The following is a 20,355-nucleotide window of genomic DNA, read 5'->3' on the forward strand; positions in this document are numbered from 1 at the left end:
CGCAACTTTGTAGTTCATATAAGGCACACCGGACTATAAAGCGCACTATTTTTTTGCAGCAAGGCTCCGCCCCCAGCTCCCCCTGCGCGGTTGCTGGCCGAGGCCCCGCTTCAACTCGGCAGCCATTGGCCCCGGGCCCACCTGTACCCGGCAGGGCCGGGCTGTGCCCGCTACCACTCCGTGCAGCGTCCCTGGGGTTGGACTATGTCGGCCGCCGCTCCATGAAGCATCCCCGGGGCTGGAGCATGCCCGCCGCTGCTCCATGGAGCGTCCCTGGGGCCCTGCTGCTCCAGGAGTTCCCTGGCGCTCCGGGTGACTCAATGCCGGTAGGCTTGCCCTGCGCCGCCGCTGCCCCGATGCCGGCAGCTTTCCTCCCCTCCGCGCAGCGGCCGCCTCGATGCCAGTGGGCCCGCCCCACATGGGGAACACCCCGATGCCAGTGGCTTTGCCCCTCTACCCAGGCTGCGCTGCCGCCCTTTCCCTCCCCCACGCTGCCACTGTCCCGATGCCGCCGGGCTCGCCCTGGTCCAGTGCTGGCCTGATGCCGCCGCTGGGCAGGCTCTGCTCGGCTGGGGACTGTTGCAGGTTCACACTTCCAGGGTGGCAAATGTCGCAACTTTGTATGTCAGATAAGGCGCACCAGACTATAAGGTTCATTTCTGGGTTCGGGGGAAAATTTTAGTCAAAAGGGTGCGCCTTATAGTCATGAAATTACTGTACACACTTCAGATATATGAAAGTGACAAAAAATATTATTTTAAGCACACAATTATTATCAGCCAATATTTTACATTTTAGTGTTCTTAACTACTTTCAGTTCTCTTTTTTTCACAGCTACTACTTTCATCTTGGCAACATGAAGTGATGTCAACTGATGAAAAAGTTTCATTGTGCCTAATATTTTGCTCTGACCCTGAGAAATGCAGCTCATGTATCTGGAAAATAAATTATTGTTCCCTTCTCTTTCTCCTTCACTTTTCTTGAAGGTTTAGTTTTCTATTCTGTGCAGAATTCGCTGTTCAAAAAAAAAAATTACTGATGATTTTATTGGTGTTTTTCCACTATGTATTGGGGTCTTCATGCTCTGTCTCTGACAGTTGAGAGAAAATATGCTGTAACAGGTATTTCCTGTTTTCATATTGCTTCTGGCCTGCTGTCAACTTTTCAGATTTCTTTAAGGATAGACCTCTGGCATCTGTTCTATAGCTACATTAGTCACATTCCATTTAGATGTGTTCCAAAATCCTCATATTTTTATTGTACTTTTGAATCACCAGGGGTTCTTATTTTGGTTTTACACATATGTAAAAAAGTTTTGAAATATTCTACTTTATTATACATCTTTTGCTGCTTTGTTTTTCAGGATCTGTGGGCTCTGTTTTCGATCATGTTACTTCACTGTAGTCTCAAACAAGACTGCAGAAACTTAAAAGTTGTAATGTCTAAAATAAGAGATACTGTCATGGTCATTTGCAGAGATCCAACAAAAAATGAAAGACATAAAAACACATAAATGACAAAAGACATATTAGCCCAAACTTCTGCTCTAATGACATGTGAAGTAATTTATTTATAAAAGAAGCTGTACTTTCACTAGCCCTGCATAGTTGGTAGAAAGTACTGAAAAACAATCCCTTATTTCATCTGAAATTCATCACTTTTAAGTCTTCCTCTCAGAGTAATGTACAATTGTGTTAAATGTCAAAAAATTATCTTTGTCAGCCATAAAAAAGTCCCCAGTGTTCCTTAGTTCAGCATAAAATAAATAATTTCTTGCCCTTCTACTCTGGTCTTGTGAGACCTCAGCTGGAGTATTGCATCCAGCTCCATGGTCCCCTGCACAGAAAGGACATCAGCGTGTTGGAGGGAGTCCAGAGGTGGTCACCAAGATAATTAGAGGGATAAGACACCTCCCCTGTGAGGAAAGGCTGGGAGAACTGGGATTGTTCTGTCTGGAAAAGAGAAAGCTACAGGGAGTCCTAGTTGTACACATCCAGTACATGAAGAAAGCCTTCATGAAACGCTAAGAGAGACTTTTTACAAGGGCGTGGAGTGGCAGGACAGGGGTCAAACTGAAACCAAGTAGGTTTACTTTACATATTAGGAAGAAATTCTTTACTATGAGCATGGTGAGGCACTGGAACAGGCTGGCCAGAGAAATTGTGGGTGACCCACAGCTGGCAGTGTTCAAGGCCAGGAGGGATGGAGCTCTGAGCAATCTGCTCTAGGGAGAGGTGTCCCTGCCCATGGCAAGAAGGTTGAAGGGTTGGAACTAGATAGTCTTTAAGGTCTCTTCCAGCCCAGATCATTCTATGATTCTGTGATTATTTTCTTACAAAAAGAGATTATAAATGCTTAAATCATCAAAATAGTTCTACTATTTCAGATAGAAATAACTTTTTAGGTCCTTTTTTTTTTCTCCACAAAAAAAGACAAAGTAACAAAAAGCAACAAAATAGATTAACTGACACAATGGGCAAGAAAAATCTCATTGTCAAACGCTTTCCCTTCAGATCCTCTAAATTTTACATAACTAATAACAACTTTCATGTCATTTAAGGGATTGTTTTGGGCAGCCCTAGTAGAAACAATTCTAATATTACGTGCTACTATACATAACACTAATTAAATAATAAATTTCTTTCTAAATTTTATAAAACATTTCAGCTTCTTTAGATTTTCCCTTCCACCCCTCCCCTTTTAAATTGGTGAAGGATGCTATCTCATCTGCCTTTTGCATCGCCAGCTAAATCTTGTTTTTCTGATTATACTGGATGGCTTATGGAGGAGTCAAATATAAATTACACCACATTATCAGTGGTGAAAATTTTCACTCATTAAATGACAGATGCAAATTGCGTAAGAACAATTGATAACAGGAAACAAAAAACTGAAAGGAACTAATAGGAAGGTTAACCCACTTTTAGAAACTTATTTTTTGTTTAAAGGATAAGAATATAATAGAGAAGAAAGTAAAGACTTCAGAATCTTAAAAGGGTTTCATTGTAAAGTGTCTGTGGTCATTGAATAACATTCCTCTTGAGGTAAAAGGGCCGATAATCCAGTTAAATACTCTTACCCAATTTAATGAAATGGCAAGAGGAAAGTAAAAGCAGATACCTCCCTTGTGTAAGCTTTCTGTTTGTTAATTACAGTGTAGCTAGAGTATGAAGACACCATCTGTTTCACTCAGACAACATCAGCTACTCAAAGAAAGCATAGGGATACTTGAAAAAAAATTGCAAAGAATTGTCCTTCTCTTTCCTTCATCTCCTTGAATATTTTTCTTTATTGGTTAGTGAAATAATATGTCCATAGAGCAATAGTGTTATTCAGGTTGTGTAGCTATTTGCACATTACTTTCAAAATCTTAACTTAGGAAAAAACAAAACAAAACAAAACAAAAAAACCCTGTTAGTCTATTGAGAATATACACCCAAACTGTGCCACATCAACTATTTGAGAAGGATCATTCTGATTTTGAGAATCTGGACTAAAGAGAAGGAGAAATGCTGAGGCAGTAAAATTTCATGGATTCTTTAAAGTGTCATTAGAACTCCATAGGCTGCAAAAGCATGAAGAAACAAATAAGCCTCTCAGATAAATTTATAAACCCGCTTTTCACGAAAATCACTGCAAGCACATCAGTAGCTGTTTTATAACTTTACTCTCATGTAGTATCCATTTTTCCTTGTAACTCCATTCTTATTCTGCATCAATCTATTTTTCCACTCACCTTAAATGACTGCCTAAATAAGTTCAGTGTATAATGGTCTCCCTCTCTGGCTTTAACATTAAATTTAAGACCATGTCTGAGAATGGAAATACATATATGACAGTCTCTCAAACAGGCTCTGGAAGGGGGAAAGGTCATAAAATGGCAGAAGTACCTTGGAGCAAAGCGATTAAAACCTTTATTCATGGCTTCAAAAATATGGAGCAGAAGCACTCTTTCACTACAAATAAAATATTTTTCACTTTGTACTCCCATTTACATAATTCATTCTTCCTTTAAATTACTGTATACACATATATGTATTTGTTATACACATAGAAAGAAAGAGAGGAGGAGAAAACAAGGGCTAATGCAACTACAAAGCACAGGGAATACAATGAGATAAATAGTGGTAACATTAAGAGTGTCGTGTCAACCCATGTTAGAAATGTTGCTGCTGCTACACAAAATGTTAGACTAGATCTCGCTAATCCTGAAAAATACATACATATATATATAAATTTCACTGACCAGAGGAAAAAGAAGGTCAATAATGACCTGGCTCAATGATTTACTCTATTTCAGCAATAAAATGTCTAAAGGGATTTAATAACAGTTAGGCAACTGTTTAGATTTGTCATCCTTCTGCCTGCAATAAGATGATATAGCACTAGAAGGCAAAAAGGAGAAGGACATTGCTGTTCCTGTGGAGCTCTTTTCTATTTCATCCCATACAGTCACAACAGAAATGAAAATTTCCCACAGATGTCTCTGAAATCAGAAACACTTACTGATTAGAAAAGGATAGAGATTTTAACATGGCTATATCACCTCCTTTGTGAAAAACACTAATCATAACTATAAGCATTCTGGCACTGCCCCAGCTGCCTTTAAAAATCAAAACTAGCAAAGAACATGATATTTTATTAGTTTTGTTTATTTGTTTCTTTAAGATAAAAATATAGCTTTGCAACAAAGTCTGTGCCAATTCTTTCCCTTAAATCAGGAATGTTGTCACTGATTTCAAGTGTTTCCAACACAATTATGAGTGAGTGAATTATCTTATAAAATAAGTTTAAAATTAAATTAATCAACTTACTTGAGAACTGTATGGCGAATCCAGATTTACTGATATAAAAATCTGTGTCAAACTGGATAGTTACTATGTTGAGTGTGCTGTGAATGCCTTCAGGAATAAGGGAGCCACTAATTTCTTTGAGCAACATCTCATTCTCAGGTGGACCATCCCAAACTCGAAGAATGTCATGGGATGCCTCAGTATCAAAAGCAAGAAATTGGAGGCTGAAAGAACACCATTTTATTGTCAGCTTTAATATTTCTCAAGAGCATAACTTTAACAACAAAACTAAACAAATAATAGAAAAAAGTAGATAAAATTTAATTTCAAAGGGTATTTTTTTTAATGTTTCACATATTTATCTTTGAATGCATGAAATCCCAACACTAAAATGAATTTGAAAGAAAAACACCTTAAAATATTTGAATTTGTCCGCTATAAATTAATATATTGCTTAAACCATTCAAATAATCTATAAGTACCTACACAATCCCTTCAGAAAAGAGTTTCATTTTTTCTTTTTATGACATTCCCATTAAAAAAAATAATTAAAAAGAACTGTGAAAATGCAGTTGTGTTGTTTGGTTGTTTTGCAGGTTTTTTTTAATGTAGTCTTTTACTAGAGAGTTCTGCTGCCTCCATCATTTCACAAAATTACAACCAATGTTAAAGTTCTGTCGTTGGGTAATGCTTATTGAGAAATCAACAATTTCAATCCAAACCTCAAATGCCAAAACCAGTAAAATGCATCTTAAGTTTGAAGCCCAAAATCCCTTTTTATTCCCTACGCTTTAGAGGTAACATTTGGTTATTATAGTAATTTTTTTTTTAATTTTAAGATCCATTTTCAGTACCTGACAATATTTCCTGGGTCAACTTCAATCACCCACATGCAACGCAGATTGTTGTCATAGGGAAAAGGATAGCCAGGAGACAAGATCCTTCCTGATGACTCTCCTTTAAACCGTCCTCCACATTCAGCTAATAAAAAACAACATTATGAATGATCTTACAGCTAATCATCCCAGCAATCAACTTATACATTTACTCTTTTGTTGAATGGGTTACACAATTATACTGACCACATGCTGTAATAATGTAAAATAGCATATAAGGACTGCATTTCACCCCTTTCTTCACTTACTAACTCAATTCCAATTTCCTCTAAATGGAGATGAAAAAGGAAGCTACTATAATATTTAAGTCTTGTCTTCTTTTCTCTCTCCTGTGGGAATAATTTATCCTGTAGGTAGCTGCAAAACCTATAAAGTTACAGTAATATTGTAAAGAAACAAGAGTGACAAAAGTACAAAAGAACTTTATATCTCTTCATATCTTGTTTTATCTATTTCATATAAATATATGAGATTTTTCTAGCTTACTGATATTTATACATATATAAGCAAAAAATATACATATTTTACAATGACTTTCTGATTAAACTTTTTCTATTAATTATTTGCTGACATTAACTATATTTGCGTGAATTAGGACTTTCAGTATGCACAAGTGTTGAAGAATCACTATCTTTTTTTAACCTAAAAAGGCAATACTGCTTAGATAATATATATGCAGAGAAAACTACAAATGCCTGTGTAAATATATCTGTACACATATCAGATCATACAGATCAGATTTTACATGGATCTAACAATCATTACAAACTTTTTTTCTTTCTTGCATTTAAAAAAATAAGTAAAGAAATAAAAAAATGGAAGAGTGATATACCAATGCATGATGGTAGAGGATAGTCCCATGCCCTTCTTTCCCCAGTCATACACTTTAGAAGGCTGCTTCCATGCAGTGTGTAACCTGGATTGCATCCATAAATTATAGTACTTCCAGCAAAATGACCTTGGTCACTGATTTTATATCCAAACTGTGGCACACCAGGGTCCTCACAATGTGACAGCTCAAAACCTGTGCAAGGAATAAAATGTTGTATTTAAAGAATCAAACAGATAATACATTAATGAAATTCAGATTTTCTGGTTTTCAGTGGAAATCAATTTTTTTCAAACTACATATAATAGCATCTTTAGGATTTCTTCTAAGTAGGATAATTGCCTATAACCTTTCTTAGAGCATGACCAAGCTGTGTAATAAATTCAATTTTCCTAAGAGTTCAATTAAGGACAGAAAACATCCATTATCATTATCAATAAGTTTTAAAATGTTATGATGAATTATAATCTGGTAGCTAAAGGGACTGTCCATTTACTCGTGAATAGACATTTAAAGGCTCATAAACAAAACTTAACAGTAGATTTCTCATTATTTTGTACAGTAACAACAGCAACACAATAGCACCTGTGACACCAAAGAAAAACTGCTATTTTCATCAATCCCTACCCTAATTTTCTGTTCAGTAGTTCATAAATTTAAGAATCACATGCAGGAATCAATGATAATGATTACATAGAGAATTTCAGCCAAACAATTTGGACATTTTGAGACCAAAGAGACGTGAAGTAAGAAGAAAACAAAATTACAGTGCATTACTGTCCCAGTTTAAAGGGATGGTATTACCAGGAAAAGGAAATTCAGGAACTCGCAGGCACAAAAAAAGGGTATAGGTTGGGAATAACAGTTCTTTACTGATATATTTATAAGACAAACAAAAACAGCATCAGCTATACGAAAGAAAAAAAAAACATTGACAGAATAGAACAGAATTCAGTCCCAGTCCCTTTTTCAGTCACCGATGGCTCTCCGATGGACCAGGGCGGGCGGTTTCCCAGTCGCGGCTGCTGCAGGGGCAGGGGAGGGGGCCAGATGGCCTCACCGTCCCAGGTGGAAGAAAAGGGTGAGGAAGGAGCTCTGCTCACCGTGGGCGTCCCAGTTCCCAGTTGTTCAGAGGAAGCAGGAAGCTTTAGCAGTCCAAATCCAAGAAGCCTGATCCCAACAGGAGAAAAGGAACCTCTCTCCTCGAGTTCGGCCGGCGAGCTGTAAGAGTTCTCCTACCCCCAGTGTCCTCTTACTTGCCGAAAACAAAAGCAGGACTCCACCTTTCCCTAATGGGGCCATCAGCTTGCTTCAGCTAGTCCTTTGTCTCCAGCTCTTAACGGCTAATAGGAGAGCCATCCCGGCTAGCTTAACATAATAATAGGAAAAATTTCTAAACCTTGCCAACCCACAACAATTACATAGAAGCGGGAAGATATACTAAGTTATGGGAAAACTGTATAAACCACAATTTGGGAGAAAAAATTTCTATTCCAAATCAAATTTTCTGATACTTTCTGAGAAGTAACTTCAAATGTCACTTTGTTCAAAAGCAAATAATTTAACCAATATAATGTGGCTTAGAATGTGTGTAGGCAAAAAAAAGAGCCTTTGTATCAGCTTGTTATTCCTATACATAGGTAATACGGGAAGAAATTGAGGGGTTTTCAAGTCTGCTTTGTTCAACAAATCATTCACACAGTATCTGTCCATCTGGTCAACAGTTGGTAGCCTTTCACAATCTCTCCTCAGATGCTACATTACTATCCTTGATTTAAAAAAAAAGTTTTTTATTTTATTTTTACAGGCAAAATACTCGTAAATGCATTGTAAATGTTGGATAAAGCTGCTCAGCTAGATTGAAAAAAAAAAAGTATATCAAATGCTGTATCTTTCTGGATCTTCCTTCAGCTCATTTCATGTGTGACCAAGTATATCTCAGCCTCCATAACCCCTGAGCAGAACTTTTCTCATTCCTAAACTATTGTTTCTTAGTATAGTATATGCTGCAGAAGCTCTGAAAGACATGAAAGTGAGTCCCAAATGAAGAACCATTTTTGATTATGCTGGTGTGGACACTTATTGACCAGCTAGAATTTCCTGTCTTCTAAGAAGACTTCTGACCATACTGTGAAAAGAAGTTCAAATCTACCTTGATCACTGACATGTCCTCATTTCTGGATAGCCTCCTTACAGACACAGACAAAAATTGAACTTTTTAATTAATCACCTTCCTTTAGAGCATGAACATGTAACTCCATTGCCTAGCCATGGGAACTAGCAGCATTTTTGCTGCCCTAACTGTGTGTGACCTGAGCAGCAGAGGTTGTGGTGCCTCAGCCAGGGCATGGTGGGGCAGTTTGTGCAGGACAGCACACAGCGAGAACACCTCTTCAAAAGAACACCTCGAAGCTTCCACTGGCCAGTAGAGAGACTTGAAATCCTCGTAACTCAAAGGGGCACTGGTTAATGACCATCTGCACAGCTCATCATACAACCTGACCCTCAAGGCAGAATGGTGGGCACTCCTCTGAGCAAAGGCTGCAGCTCTGACTGGGAGGCCTGCACCACCTCTCCTGGTTATGGATCCACCCAGACAGAGCTCAGACCCAGCTCTTCCTTGTATCCAGCCTAAATGTGCCCTCTTCAGTTTAAGCCCAGTACCCCTTGTCCTATTATCACACGTTCTTGCAAAGAGTCTCTCTCCACCTTTCTTGTAGGCTCTCTTTATGCACTGGAAGGTCCTATAAGAGCCTTCTTTATTCCAGGATGAACAGCCCCAAATCTCTCAGCCTTTCTTCATAGGAGAGGTGCTCCAGGCCTCTGATCATCTTTGTGCCCTTCTTCTGGACTTACAGTAATTTCACTATTATAAGCCGCACTGAGTATAAGCCGCACTTCTGGGTATCGGCAACTTTTCATTCTTTGTCCATACATAAGCCGCACCTGATTATAAGCCGTTACAATACAGAGTGTGATAAAAGGTATCTGTTCTATCACCATCTCTTGAGGGTGAGGGCAGTGATCCTTATCTCAATGGGAGATATTATGCTAATGGGCCATCCATTGAAACCAGGCAGGGCATTGTTCTTTATCTTTTCACAACTCATCCTTCCTCCAGCGAGCCATTTTCTGCTAATGGTCCATTGAGTCCCACTGTGTGACTGATAAAATTACTTCATCCCATTGGAAGTTGCTCCAGCCAGGGGGAAGAGCCCAACGTTTCTTACCAAAATAAAAACAGAGGTTTTGGGACACTAAGGGAGCCCCTTTCTCCACTGGACTCCAGAGGAAAACTGGATTTCTCCACATCACCACTGGACCTTTAGAGGGAAACTGCACCTTGTACAGGAGCACTGCTCCAACTGAGCCACATCTGTCACTGCAGGAGGATCCAGCCACCATTTAATAGGACTGCTACCAACACCCTGCCTGATCGAGTGTCAGGTTGCACTCTGACTTTGTCAAGGTTTGCAGTTTGTTTCTTTGTAGTACTGTATTTCTATTTTAATTTCCCTAGAAAAGAACTGTTATTCCTAATTCCCATATTTTTACCTGAAAGCCCCTTGATTTCAAAATTCTAATAATTTGGAGGGAGGGGGTTTACATTCTACATTTCAAAGAGAAGCTCCTGCCTTTCTCAGCAGACACCTGTCCTCCAAACTAAAACAGCAACTTTTCATTCTTTGTCCGTATATAAGACACACCTGATTATAAGCCGCGCTTTGGGTTTGGACCAGAATTTTAGTCAAAATGGTGCAGCTTATAATCGTGAAATTACTGTAATTTTTTTCTTCCAATTCTACCACTATCAACAAAAGAAGATTCATCACTGTTCAGGCTAAGAATTCTTCAGGCTAGGAAATTGTACTCTTACATGAATGTCTCAGAAGACAGAAAATGTTACTGATCAGGTTCAAGTGCTTGGTTTGGTTGTACCTGTATAAATAATAAAAATTAAATTCCTTGACACTTACACAGTAACACAGCACAGAAAGTCCTATCTTTAATCATAGGGTACAGTCCTATTGTAACACTTGCTATTACAGAATATAATTATGTAACTTTCATCTGAAAAATAATTACATATTCTTACATTATTTTGAAATATTTTTCTTTCATTTGGAAATAATTATGCAATTTTTTATTAGAATTACTTTTTAAAAACATTATGTCGAACTTTTAAATGAACAATTTCTGAACAGGTGAAAAATGAATGATTTGAGCACAAGGACTAAAAAACGATGTTGATAGCTATGTTGCAGAATTACCTTATAACACTGTCCTGATTGATAAAAATTAATTCTACACAATAATTCAGTGATGGTGAAAAAATTATACACTAAAAAAGTCATATAACACTACATGTCAATAGTCATGTGTTACAATTTTCAGATGTATATAGCTTCTTCTATATACCCTCTAAGCCAGAGAGCAAGAACATTTTTCACTCATCTTTATAGTGTAAGTCCATATATAGGCTTTGTTAGGAACCTTTCTTTATCATTTCGGTTCTGAATTGGATTATTCTAAACAATAATACAAGCTCAGAAACAAAAGCAAAGTAACTATCAGAGATGTGTCTTAAAAAGGAGAATTTTCTTCACTTATGACTTACCTTCATGAAGCAATGCTTTTTGGTTGAATTTTTTTAACTATTCACATACTTAAATATTTTTATGTGCTAAAATTTATCCGAAATGTACCCTCTTTTTATTTATGCATTCCAAAACTGAAAAATACCCCTCTAGAAAAACGACAGTGATTTATGTAATAGATCAAACATCAAAGCCAAGTTTCAGCATGCTATATGTTTTGGGTTTTTTGAGGTACAGCAATGAATGTATATTATTTTGATGAGTGATTTGCTGTCCATTTCTTCCATAATTATCATTTAACTGCATTTTCATCTTATGAGTGAAAGATTTTCATTTCTTTAAAAGCGTAAATCTATTCCTACTGTTTTCACAAATACTTACTGGTATACACAAGTTGAAAACCTTCATCAGTGCCCTCTATGTCCGAGTTAAATTCCAACCATAAATGATTTGAAGTGCTACTTAGTGTCAGGCCTCTTAATGATGCCCCAGTGTATGCTCCCAGCAGGTGAGCAGTGTTGTCTTTGCCATCATAGATCTGTAAAAAATGTGCGTTTTACAGTTATGAAGAAAGAAAAGAAGATATCTTTTACTCACAAAACAATTCTGTACATTTACCTTAAGAGGAAGAACAGCTCTGTCAAGGGAGATCTATTGCCAGTCAACCTGAAGCACTATTTAGATATACTATTTGCCTCTCTTGACTTAAGCTGACTCAGGGGTGGTGAATTCTCAAATGCAGTTCAAAATATGTCAATTCCTTTTTTATATAACAGCAGAAGGGGGCAGAGGTGCCGTATCAGCTCAGGTTTTTTAGATCTCTGTGTTTTCCCTTTCACTGTCAGTATTGTAATGCTTATCACAACCTATCAGCAAACACCTATAATGTGTATCTGCCTCAAGTCTGAGGTGGCACAACAAAAAATCTCATATATCCCCAACTTCGGCCTCTTAAATAAACTCAGGGTGGCTTTTCATCCTGTGAAGACAGGTTAAAATATAACTGTGAAGTAAAAGGAGACTAGGAAATAAATTTACAGCTCCTTCTGTAAGTTGAAAGAGTATTGTAATCTATATGTAAATTATAGTACCACTTTTTTATTATTTATTTTTCTTCAAGTGTTGTTTTTTTCCATCTATCAGAATACTAAATATGTAGAACAATACTCTAATAATTCTCGGGAATTTTTCCTACAAATCTGATTGTTTTAAAACATCACAGATTTTTGTATTCTTGTAATTCCTAAAAAAACTTCCTATAATTTAGCTACAATTGCTCACCCAAACATTATTTCATGCAGGATTTATTTAGTGATTTCTATAATAAGTAAAACTTTGATTGATTTGTGGTTTATTGAAAAAAATTCACTTGCAAATCAGTAAATTTACCTGTGAATAATTCTAAAGTTGCAATAAATCATAAATGGTAAAGACTTATTAAAATATACTGAATTGTCTGCAGTTCTAAATTCTATTTTAATCCTATTAATTACAAATGTAATTAAAGTTTGCATTTTTAGGCAGGAATCTTCATCAGAAAGAAATCAAAACAAATACACCAGCAAAAGCAGTAAGGTAGCATAGTAAATGTGAAGTATTGTGCCTGATCCCTATCTGTAAGAATGAGTTGCACATCTAATTCCCATTTCCTAGAAATCCTTATGTCTCTGTTAATAACTAATAGTTTAAATTTAACAATATGCTGAAATAAAACAAATAAGTGACTTCTAGCTATCTGTAATGAGCAAATAATTATACAGGAGTTTAAAATGCCAAACAAGATGACATAATTCCTTGGTTTTTACTGACACAAGTACAGTAATTTCACGATTATAAGCTGCACCATTTTGACTAAAATTTTGGTCCGAACCCAGAAGTGCGGCTTATAATCAGGTGAGGCCAATATATGAACGAAGTTCAGAAATTTGCCAACCCAGAAGTGCGAGCCCGCAGCAGCCCCGAGCTGAGCCGGAGCCTGCCCAGTCCTGAGCTGAGCCAGTAAACCCCGCAATCCTGCAATTCTGTTACTAACTGGTAACTTTGTGAAAGTTGCACGCGCATCCTCGCTGCAAAAGAAAGTGTGGTTTATAATCCGGTGCGGTTTATATATGGACAAAAAATGAAAAGTTGCCAACACCCAGAAGTGCGGCTTATAATCATGAAATTACTGTAAATAAATTCCAAGCAAACTTAAATTTAAAAGCTAATATCCTCATCTGGAAGTAAGAAATCAGAAAATAATAAAAAGTGCAATTAATCCATATCAACTAAAAAATAATGTCAATATAAACTCCTTTAAACTATAGTGAGATCAGTAATCAAGCCAGAAAAAAAAAATAATCTGAAAACTAACCCCAAAACAAGAAACAGCAAACCAAAACCAAGCAAAAACCCCACCCAATCCAGAAAATTAATTCTGAAATGCACTTAGTTTTGTTTTAGAAACTGAAAGGAAAATATCCATTTCAGGGAACTACTGCTATCCAGCAGAAATATTTACATCATGACACTCTTAAACAAAACCCAGCTTGAATCCACTTATAATTAATATTACAAAGCATCTAGATGAATTTTATTTTTAAAAACTATACAAGAGGAAACCATTTCCTGCTATCTGTGTATAGCTAATACTTAACCAAAAGAAGATGGTAATAACCAACTCTACCAATATACCAACCATTTCAATGTCTCACCAAAACTTCAAATAAGCTGTGCCATGATACTGATTTTCTTCACATTAGAATTTCCCCACACATATAATTTATTGCCAATTTTTTCAGATGTTCTACCATATTAAATCTTTCACATTAGTCTACTGACATCTCTCATTAGTTAATATTCATGCTATTTCATGGGCTAACTAGGTGTCACACTGTATAATATTTTTAAACCTATATAATTTCTATGAAGGAATAGAATTTAAAACATCTAACACTTCTGAAACTGATTCATTTGAGTAGGAGAAGTGCATTTGGCTGAGGCAGGATTTTGATTCATCTGAACACTAAATTGAATTATTTTTTCTTTTGATTGCTGTCTTTCAGGCATTCAAAGTACCCTTCTTAAGACACTGGGGTCTCCCTTAGGACAATAAATGAATGCATGTTTTCTAGTGAAACTCTCAATTTAGATCACATTTTCATTTTTCTGCTGCAGTTGAGTTAATAGGAAAAAATGGAAATTTATAGAATCATTTATATGATGCAATTTAGCTTCCCAATAGAGTGGTAGCAGACTCTTATGAGATTTGCAGAACCAACATTTTCTGTCTAACCTTGTTAAACTAGGTGGGTGCTAAATATTTTGAATGAGTTAGTAATTCAGCTTCTTATTTTTGGAAGGCAATATTATATGCTAATTAAGGTAGCATGATTATCTTACTTTTAACACATAAATTTACTTTCTTATAGGACTTTCCAGCACATCTGGATTTATGTCACTTGGGTGCTAAAGATAAATCCAAGAATAATCATTATAAAAATACTATTTGGTTGAATATATTTTTCTTAAAGTCATCCTGTAACATTAATTCAAATATAAATGATTCATGACTGGATAATGCCAGGATATGCCAGTAACAAACTATTTGTAAAACAGAGGTCCGCCTTTATTAGGTATTTAATGGCCCAAATTTTAAGTGATTAATTCATAGAGAAAAAGCAAAGGCACAGAATTTTTTTTAAATGTCCTTCATACCACAATAATATGTTGAAATGTTATAGCGAAGAACGCTAATAGTGAACACTCTACCTAAATATTTGAACTAATAGATGTTATATTCAATTTTTGAAGGAAGTGCTGTTTGCATGTACAATTAGAGGGCAAATAAAACTTGCTAACCTCTTAAATGGCTCCATTATCAACAAATTTTAAATGGAAATTAGTGCCCTTTTTTCTGCTAATTTATTTAACTTAACAAAATTTTAGCAAGGGAGTATCATAAGTGAATGTATAAAATTTGTGCATTTTAATCAAGCTCTTTTTGAGATTTTCCATTGAAATATAAAAGGCATATGGATATGAAGATCTGTTCCTTCATAAAGAGAAGAGATAACATAAAATCAGCAGCTCAGAACTGAGGCTGTCAACACCCTGTCAAATGTATATCATATGTGAATAGAAGCACTAATATAAAGACAGAAAAGGGTCCATATGTTTGGGGGGGTGAGGGGGGATGGTTGTCCCTTACATTTATTACCTTTTTCTCAGTCCTATATTCAGGATGATATTGCTTAATGTATTATTATTATAAACATGAAGATTCTTAAGAAACAAGCAAAAAGGTCCAAGCATCACATCCCTTCAAAGTCTTTGCCTAAAACCCTCAAAAACAGAATCATGTGCACACCTTTAAAATCTGGCCCACAGAGGAGACAATGAACAAACACAGTAAGACTGAATCCTCCGTATTTGCCAGGAGCATAAAGTGCTGAGCCTAGCACAGCCAAAGAGAGCCCTGAGTGCCAGTTCTGTTTGTTGACACGCTGTTACCTGCCTGTTGCTGCAGTGAGTGCTTTAGTAGAAGGAAAAAGATTGTTTTATAACATTATTAAAAATAATTCTTATGTCAATTTTTCCACATAGGTGCAATACCACCTACCACATCTCATGTTCTCATGCTACATACAGCCAAGTACAGTAATTTCATGATTACAAGCCGCACTGACTATAAGCCGCATCGCCAGGTGTTGGCAAACATTTCGTTCTTTGTCCATACACAAGCCGCACCCAATTATAAGCCACTCTGTCGTTTGCAGCAAGGACCTGCATGCAACAAAGTTGCCAAATAGTAACAGAATCGTGGGGTCGGAGGTTTACTGGCTCGGCTCGGGCCGTGAGGGCTTGGCCCACTTGGGGTGGCCCAGCTCGGCGCTGCCGCTTGGCGGGGCTGATCGGGGCCGGTCACTGCCTCTGAGCTCGCTCACCCTGGTCCGGCGCTGCCCCACGGTGGCAGGAGGGGCACAGAGCCCACTGGCACCCACGGTGGCGGCAGCAGGAGCGGAAGGAACGCCCCCACTCCCGCGGTGGCAGGCAGAAGGGAGCCCCCTGCCTCCCCCAGGCTGCGGGAGAGGAGGGAAGGAGGGAGTTCCCCTGCCTCCCTCCCCCTCCTGCGCTGCCAGCAGGCATCCCAGCTCCACCTGCTGCGCAACAGAGTAACCAATTTGTAACAATCACGTAAACCCAGGTTTTACTGGTCGGTGTTCGGCTCAGCACCTCGGTTTGCACTTTTGGGGTTGGAAATGCCAGAAAATTATTCACATATTAGCCGCCCCTGAGTGTAAGCCGCATTTCCAGTGTGGGAGCAAAATTTTAGTCAAAATGGTGCGGCTTGTATTCGTGAAATTACTGTATATAATGTACTACAAAAGAGAAAAAAAGAACCTTTTCATATTCAGTGTTCCTGTCTCTTTCATTTTTGGTTTACTCAATTAAACCTGTCCACAGAATTTTTGGAGGTGGTTTAATTTTTTTATTTAAACATTACCCATTAATTAGTACCATGTATAGGTACATTTTCATTTATGCTGGAATCTACTGAAAATAAAGATACCAATCATATTAGCCATGCCCAAGTTTCAATTTTAACAAAAATGCCTTTTTCCCTGTAAATTAAAAAGTATGTTAAAATATCCTTGATATAAAAGAATATTTTCAACATTCAACAAATTTCAACAAATAACACGTTCACCACTATCAATGGACTATTCAGGCAAGCAGAACAATGATAACTCTGTTCTTTCTGTATATATCTCAAGGACTTGCTTGCAGCTAGCAGAGACTAGAGAGCTAATGAGAAAAATTGCTGGATGGAGATAAAATCAGGGAAAAAAAACCAGATAGAAATATTTTCATACTTTGGTAAAAATGCATTATTTATCTTTGCCTCCCACATAGATATTTTACTCTAAAAGTATTGAAATATAGTGTACAAACACAATTATCAGTAAAATTGTAAAGAAAAGTTACAGTGTTTCTGAGATTAATATTAAATGGATTGGCATGTAGTGATTGCTCAAATCTTAAATTCTTCATATGTCTTAACTTTCATAAATATTACATCAAGATATGATACTTTCAAGACAGATTCTTACACACACATACACACACAAAAAAGTAGAGATATCTATGTATTTCTTACAGCTTCTGATAAAACTCAAAAATAACTACACCATTAATGTAAGTAATCTGAGCAGTAACATTGAAAGAAGAACAAGAGAACTGCGTACTAAATGAAACAAATTAAAAACAAATTATATGCTCTGAAACCTCTTTTCTGTACCAGCTCAGAATTGATAAAAGGGAACTCCTCCTTCTCTGCCCCTGGAGTAATAGTAAGGGTGGTGATTTACTGGTGTTAAATATGCTGTTTCTCTCTAATGCTGCACTCCCAGGGCAGCTGTTTCATTGTTTGAATCACAGTGCTTGTCAGATATAAACGTCATCCATGCTCAGTTAATCCACATGGCAAGCAGCAAACCTCATGGCTTCATTAAAGAACTTGTCAAAATTTTATTAGAATATTCAGACTATTCAGACTTTGAATGGAATTTTAGCTGCACACCTCTAGTGATCTAAAAATTCTAGCTGCAAGAAAAAGTAACACCAAGTACATTACTAACTTCTTTGCCAGCATTTTCATCTCTAGCTTCTGAGGAAAAGAAATAGCTTATCCAAGCAAAGTTTGTCACTAAAAACCTGAGCTTTAACCATGAAATACTATGAAGTTGCTTAGTTTGTGTTTGGGGAAGGAAGAACCCTCTAGAAGCTGGTGTTTTAAGTATCTTGATCCCCCATTCATACCTGACTGGGAACTATATGTCACTTGGCTGTTTTGAAGACAGGATGAATTTTATTTTTTTAAAATTAAGTTTAACTTCCAGTAACAAAGTAGTGATACATATTAGGTTAAAAGCATTTGTTGACTATTAATGATTAATTTAAAACCAAAATATAACCCTAATACTCTATTCCTGTAGCCGAAAGGTTGTTCTCCACAATCAGCAAAACAGGCAAAGTAGGCAGTCTATTCCCCTTTTCAAAGTAGAATAGGATCATAGAAAGGGATTGACAAAAACCAGAACTGATTCTGAGAGAAAAGTTTCGGAATGTGTGACTGAAGAATTCCTGAAGAATTTTTCTTTATCAAATGAGCACATGAAAAGAGAGTGTGGTAGAATTAAGAAAGTTTGTGGGAATTTCATCTAAGATAGAAGGTAGGAAAAACACGGTGGGTTCCACAGATATTTCGTCCCACAATTGCAAAGGGTGAGTGTCTCTGTTTTTCTCTGATGTTAGATAGACTGAAAAAAGTGACAATCATAATCAAGAATGCTCCTTATAGTTTGTTTTGGATTTTTTTTACTAGGGAGGAACTTTGGCTCCTTATAATTCAAGGTTGCTGACTTGAAAAACACACTAATTACGTAACACTAGTTTCTTTTAAAAAACACTTCTACAATATACAGCAAATATTTCTGCCACTGGCATTTACAGTTGAGAGGTGGCCTTCCTCAATTTATAATTGATTTTACATTACTCTTAATTTCACATTAATTGAGTAGTAGTATTAAAGCAGAATTTTCTTCTCTAAGTCTTTGAGTTAAGATTATCTAGTTAAACATCTGAAATTTATATGGTTCAAATGTCACTTGAAAAGTCATAAATTATTAGATCTTTTCAAATATGTACAGTAAATGATTAAGAAAGTAAAAGGAGAAAAAACTTGACTTTTTTTTTTTATTTTCATATTCCTTTATATGTATCCAACTGTAGATAACTGTAGCTCCCTTCCCACAGTGGTCTTTTAAATTAAGATAATAGAATTGAATGGTTTCAATCAAAAAAAATCTTGAGAAAAAATTCATGTATGTTCTTTTACTGGCTAACAGTTACTTGAACAACTGATTTGGTTGGTTCATTTGTTGGTTTGAGGTTTTTTTCATACTACTTACATTTTAATAAATACTAAACAGATTTCAGACTAAATATTTCAAAATTAATAATTGTAACAATTAAAGGGCATCCACTTGGCTCTCAAATAAGCAACAATTTCAATATAAAATAAACACACACGAGCATTCTGGGTATCTAGCAGCCTTTAGTTCATTTTTCTTTGCTTCTGTTTTGCTTTAAGAAGAGCATAATTTCTTTTTTTTTATCTAAAAGCAGTTGATTTTCTTTTTGATGCCTGATTTCAATTTACATTACTTTTTTAGGTCTGCTTATACTTCAGGTATAATTAGTCCCATTTGGAAATGCTTATATCTGACAAGTAATGAGAGAAAACCTTTCCTAATGCACAGTTGATGGGATAAACCCCAGTATGAATCACAGTTTTTCCTTAGGAATACATATTTTCATAAGCCTTCTCATTTAATAAGTACATGGAAGAATATGGCAGAAAAAGATTTTAAAATCAAACATGTTTGCCATGGTACCTCTTCTTCCTTTGATTTCACAGAAGCAAATGTAATTACAGTAATTTCACGATTACAAGCCACACTGACTATAAGCCGCATCTCTGGGTGTTGGCAAGATTTCATTCTTTGTCCATAAATAAGCCGCACCTGATTATAAGCCGCTCTGTCGTTCACAGTGAGGACCTGCCAAGTAGCAACAGAATCACGGGATTGCGGGGTATACTGGCTCGGCTTGGGCCGTGTGGGCACGGGGTTGCCGACGGGGTCGGGTGGCCCAGTTTGGTGGGGCCGTTCGGGGCCAGCCACTGCTGTACCGGGCTCGCTCGCCCAGGCCTGGCGCTGCCCCACGGTGGCAGGCAGGGACAGAGCCCGCCTGCACCTGCGGCGGCAGGAGGGGAAGGAGTCCCCCTGCTCCTGTGGCAGCAGGCGGGGGCGGAGCCTGCCTGCTCCTGCGGCAGCGGCGGCAGGCGGGGACTGGAGCCCCCCCCGGGCCGTGGGGATGGCAGCATGGAGCCCCCGCCTCCCTCCCCCTGTGCTGCCAGCACAGAGCCTGCCTGCATCTGCCGTGCAACACAGTAACCAATTTGTAACAATCGCAAAATGCCGGGTTTTACTGGCAGATGCTCAGCTCGGCACCCTGGCTGGCACTTCTGGGGTTGAAAATTTCAGAAAATTTTTCACATATTAGCCGCTCCTGAGTTTATGTTGTGTTTCCAGAGTGGGAGCAAAATTTTAGTCAAAATGGTGCAGCTTATAATCGTGAAATTACTGTATATTATGTGTTCTGAACAATTTGACAATTATTTAATCACAGCTACC

The 20,355-nt window shown here is 37.3% G+C and overlaps 1 protein-coding gene across 3 annotated transcripts in view; it reads right to left on the minus strand.

The window, feature by feature from the left end:
* Positions 1 to 20,355, minus strand: part of LOC116996510 (CUB and sushi domain-containing protein 3-like) — a 614,657-nt gene that overhangs the window by 205,587 nt on the left and 388,715 nt on the right. For all 3 annotated transcript variants that reach the window (XM_033060271.2, XM_033060262.2, XM_033060252.2), the window contains 4 exons: positions 11,498 to 11,654; positions 6,522 to 6,713; positions 5,648 to 5,774; positions 4,815 to 5,017 (listed from right to left, as the gene is read on the minus strand). In XM_033060271.2, the coding sequence (XP_032916162.1) occupies positions 4,815 to 5,017; positions 5,648 to 5,774; positions 6,522 to 6,713; positions 11,498 to 11,654 (679 nt within the window). The remainder of the gene's footprint in view (positions 1 to 4,814; positions 5,018 to 5,647; positions 5,775 to 6,521; positions 6,714 to 11,497; positions 11,655 to 20,355) is intronic.

This window comes from Catharus ustulatus, chromosome 1 (genome assembly GCF_009819885.2).
Source record: "Catharus ustulatus isolate bCatUst1 chromosome 1, bCatUst1.pri.v2, whole genome shotgun sequence".
In the NCBI taxonomy this organism is placed as follows: Eukaryota; Metazoa; Chordata; class Aves; order Passeriformes; family Turdidae; genus Catharus; species Catharus ustulatus.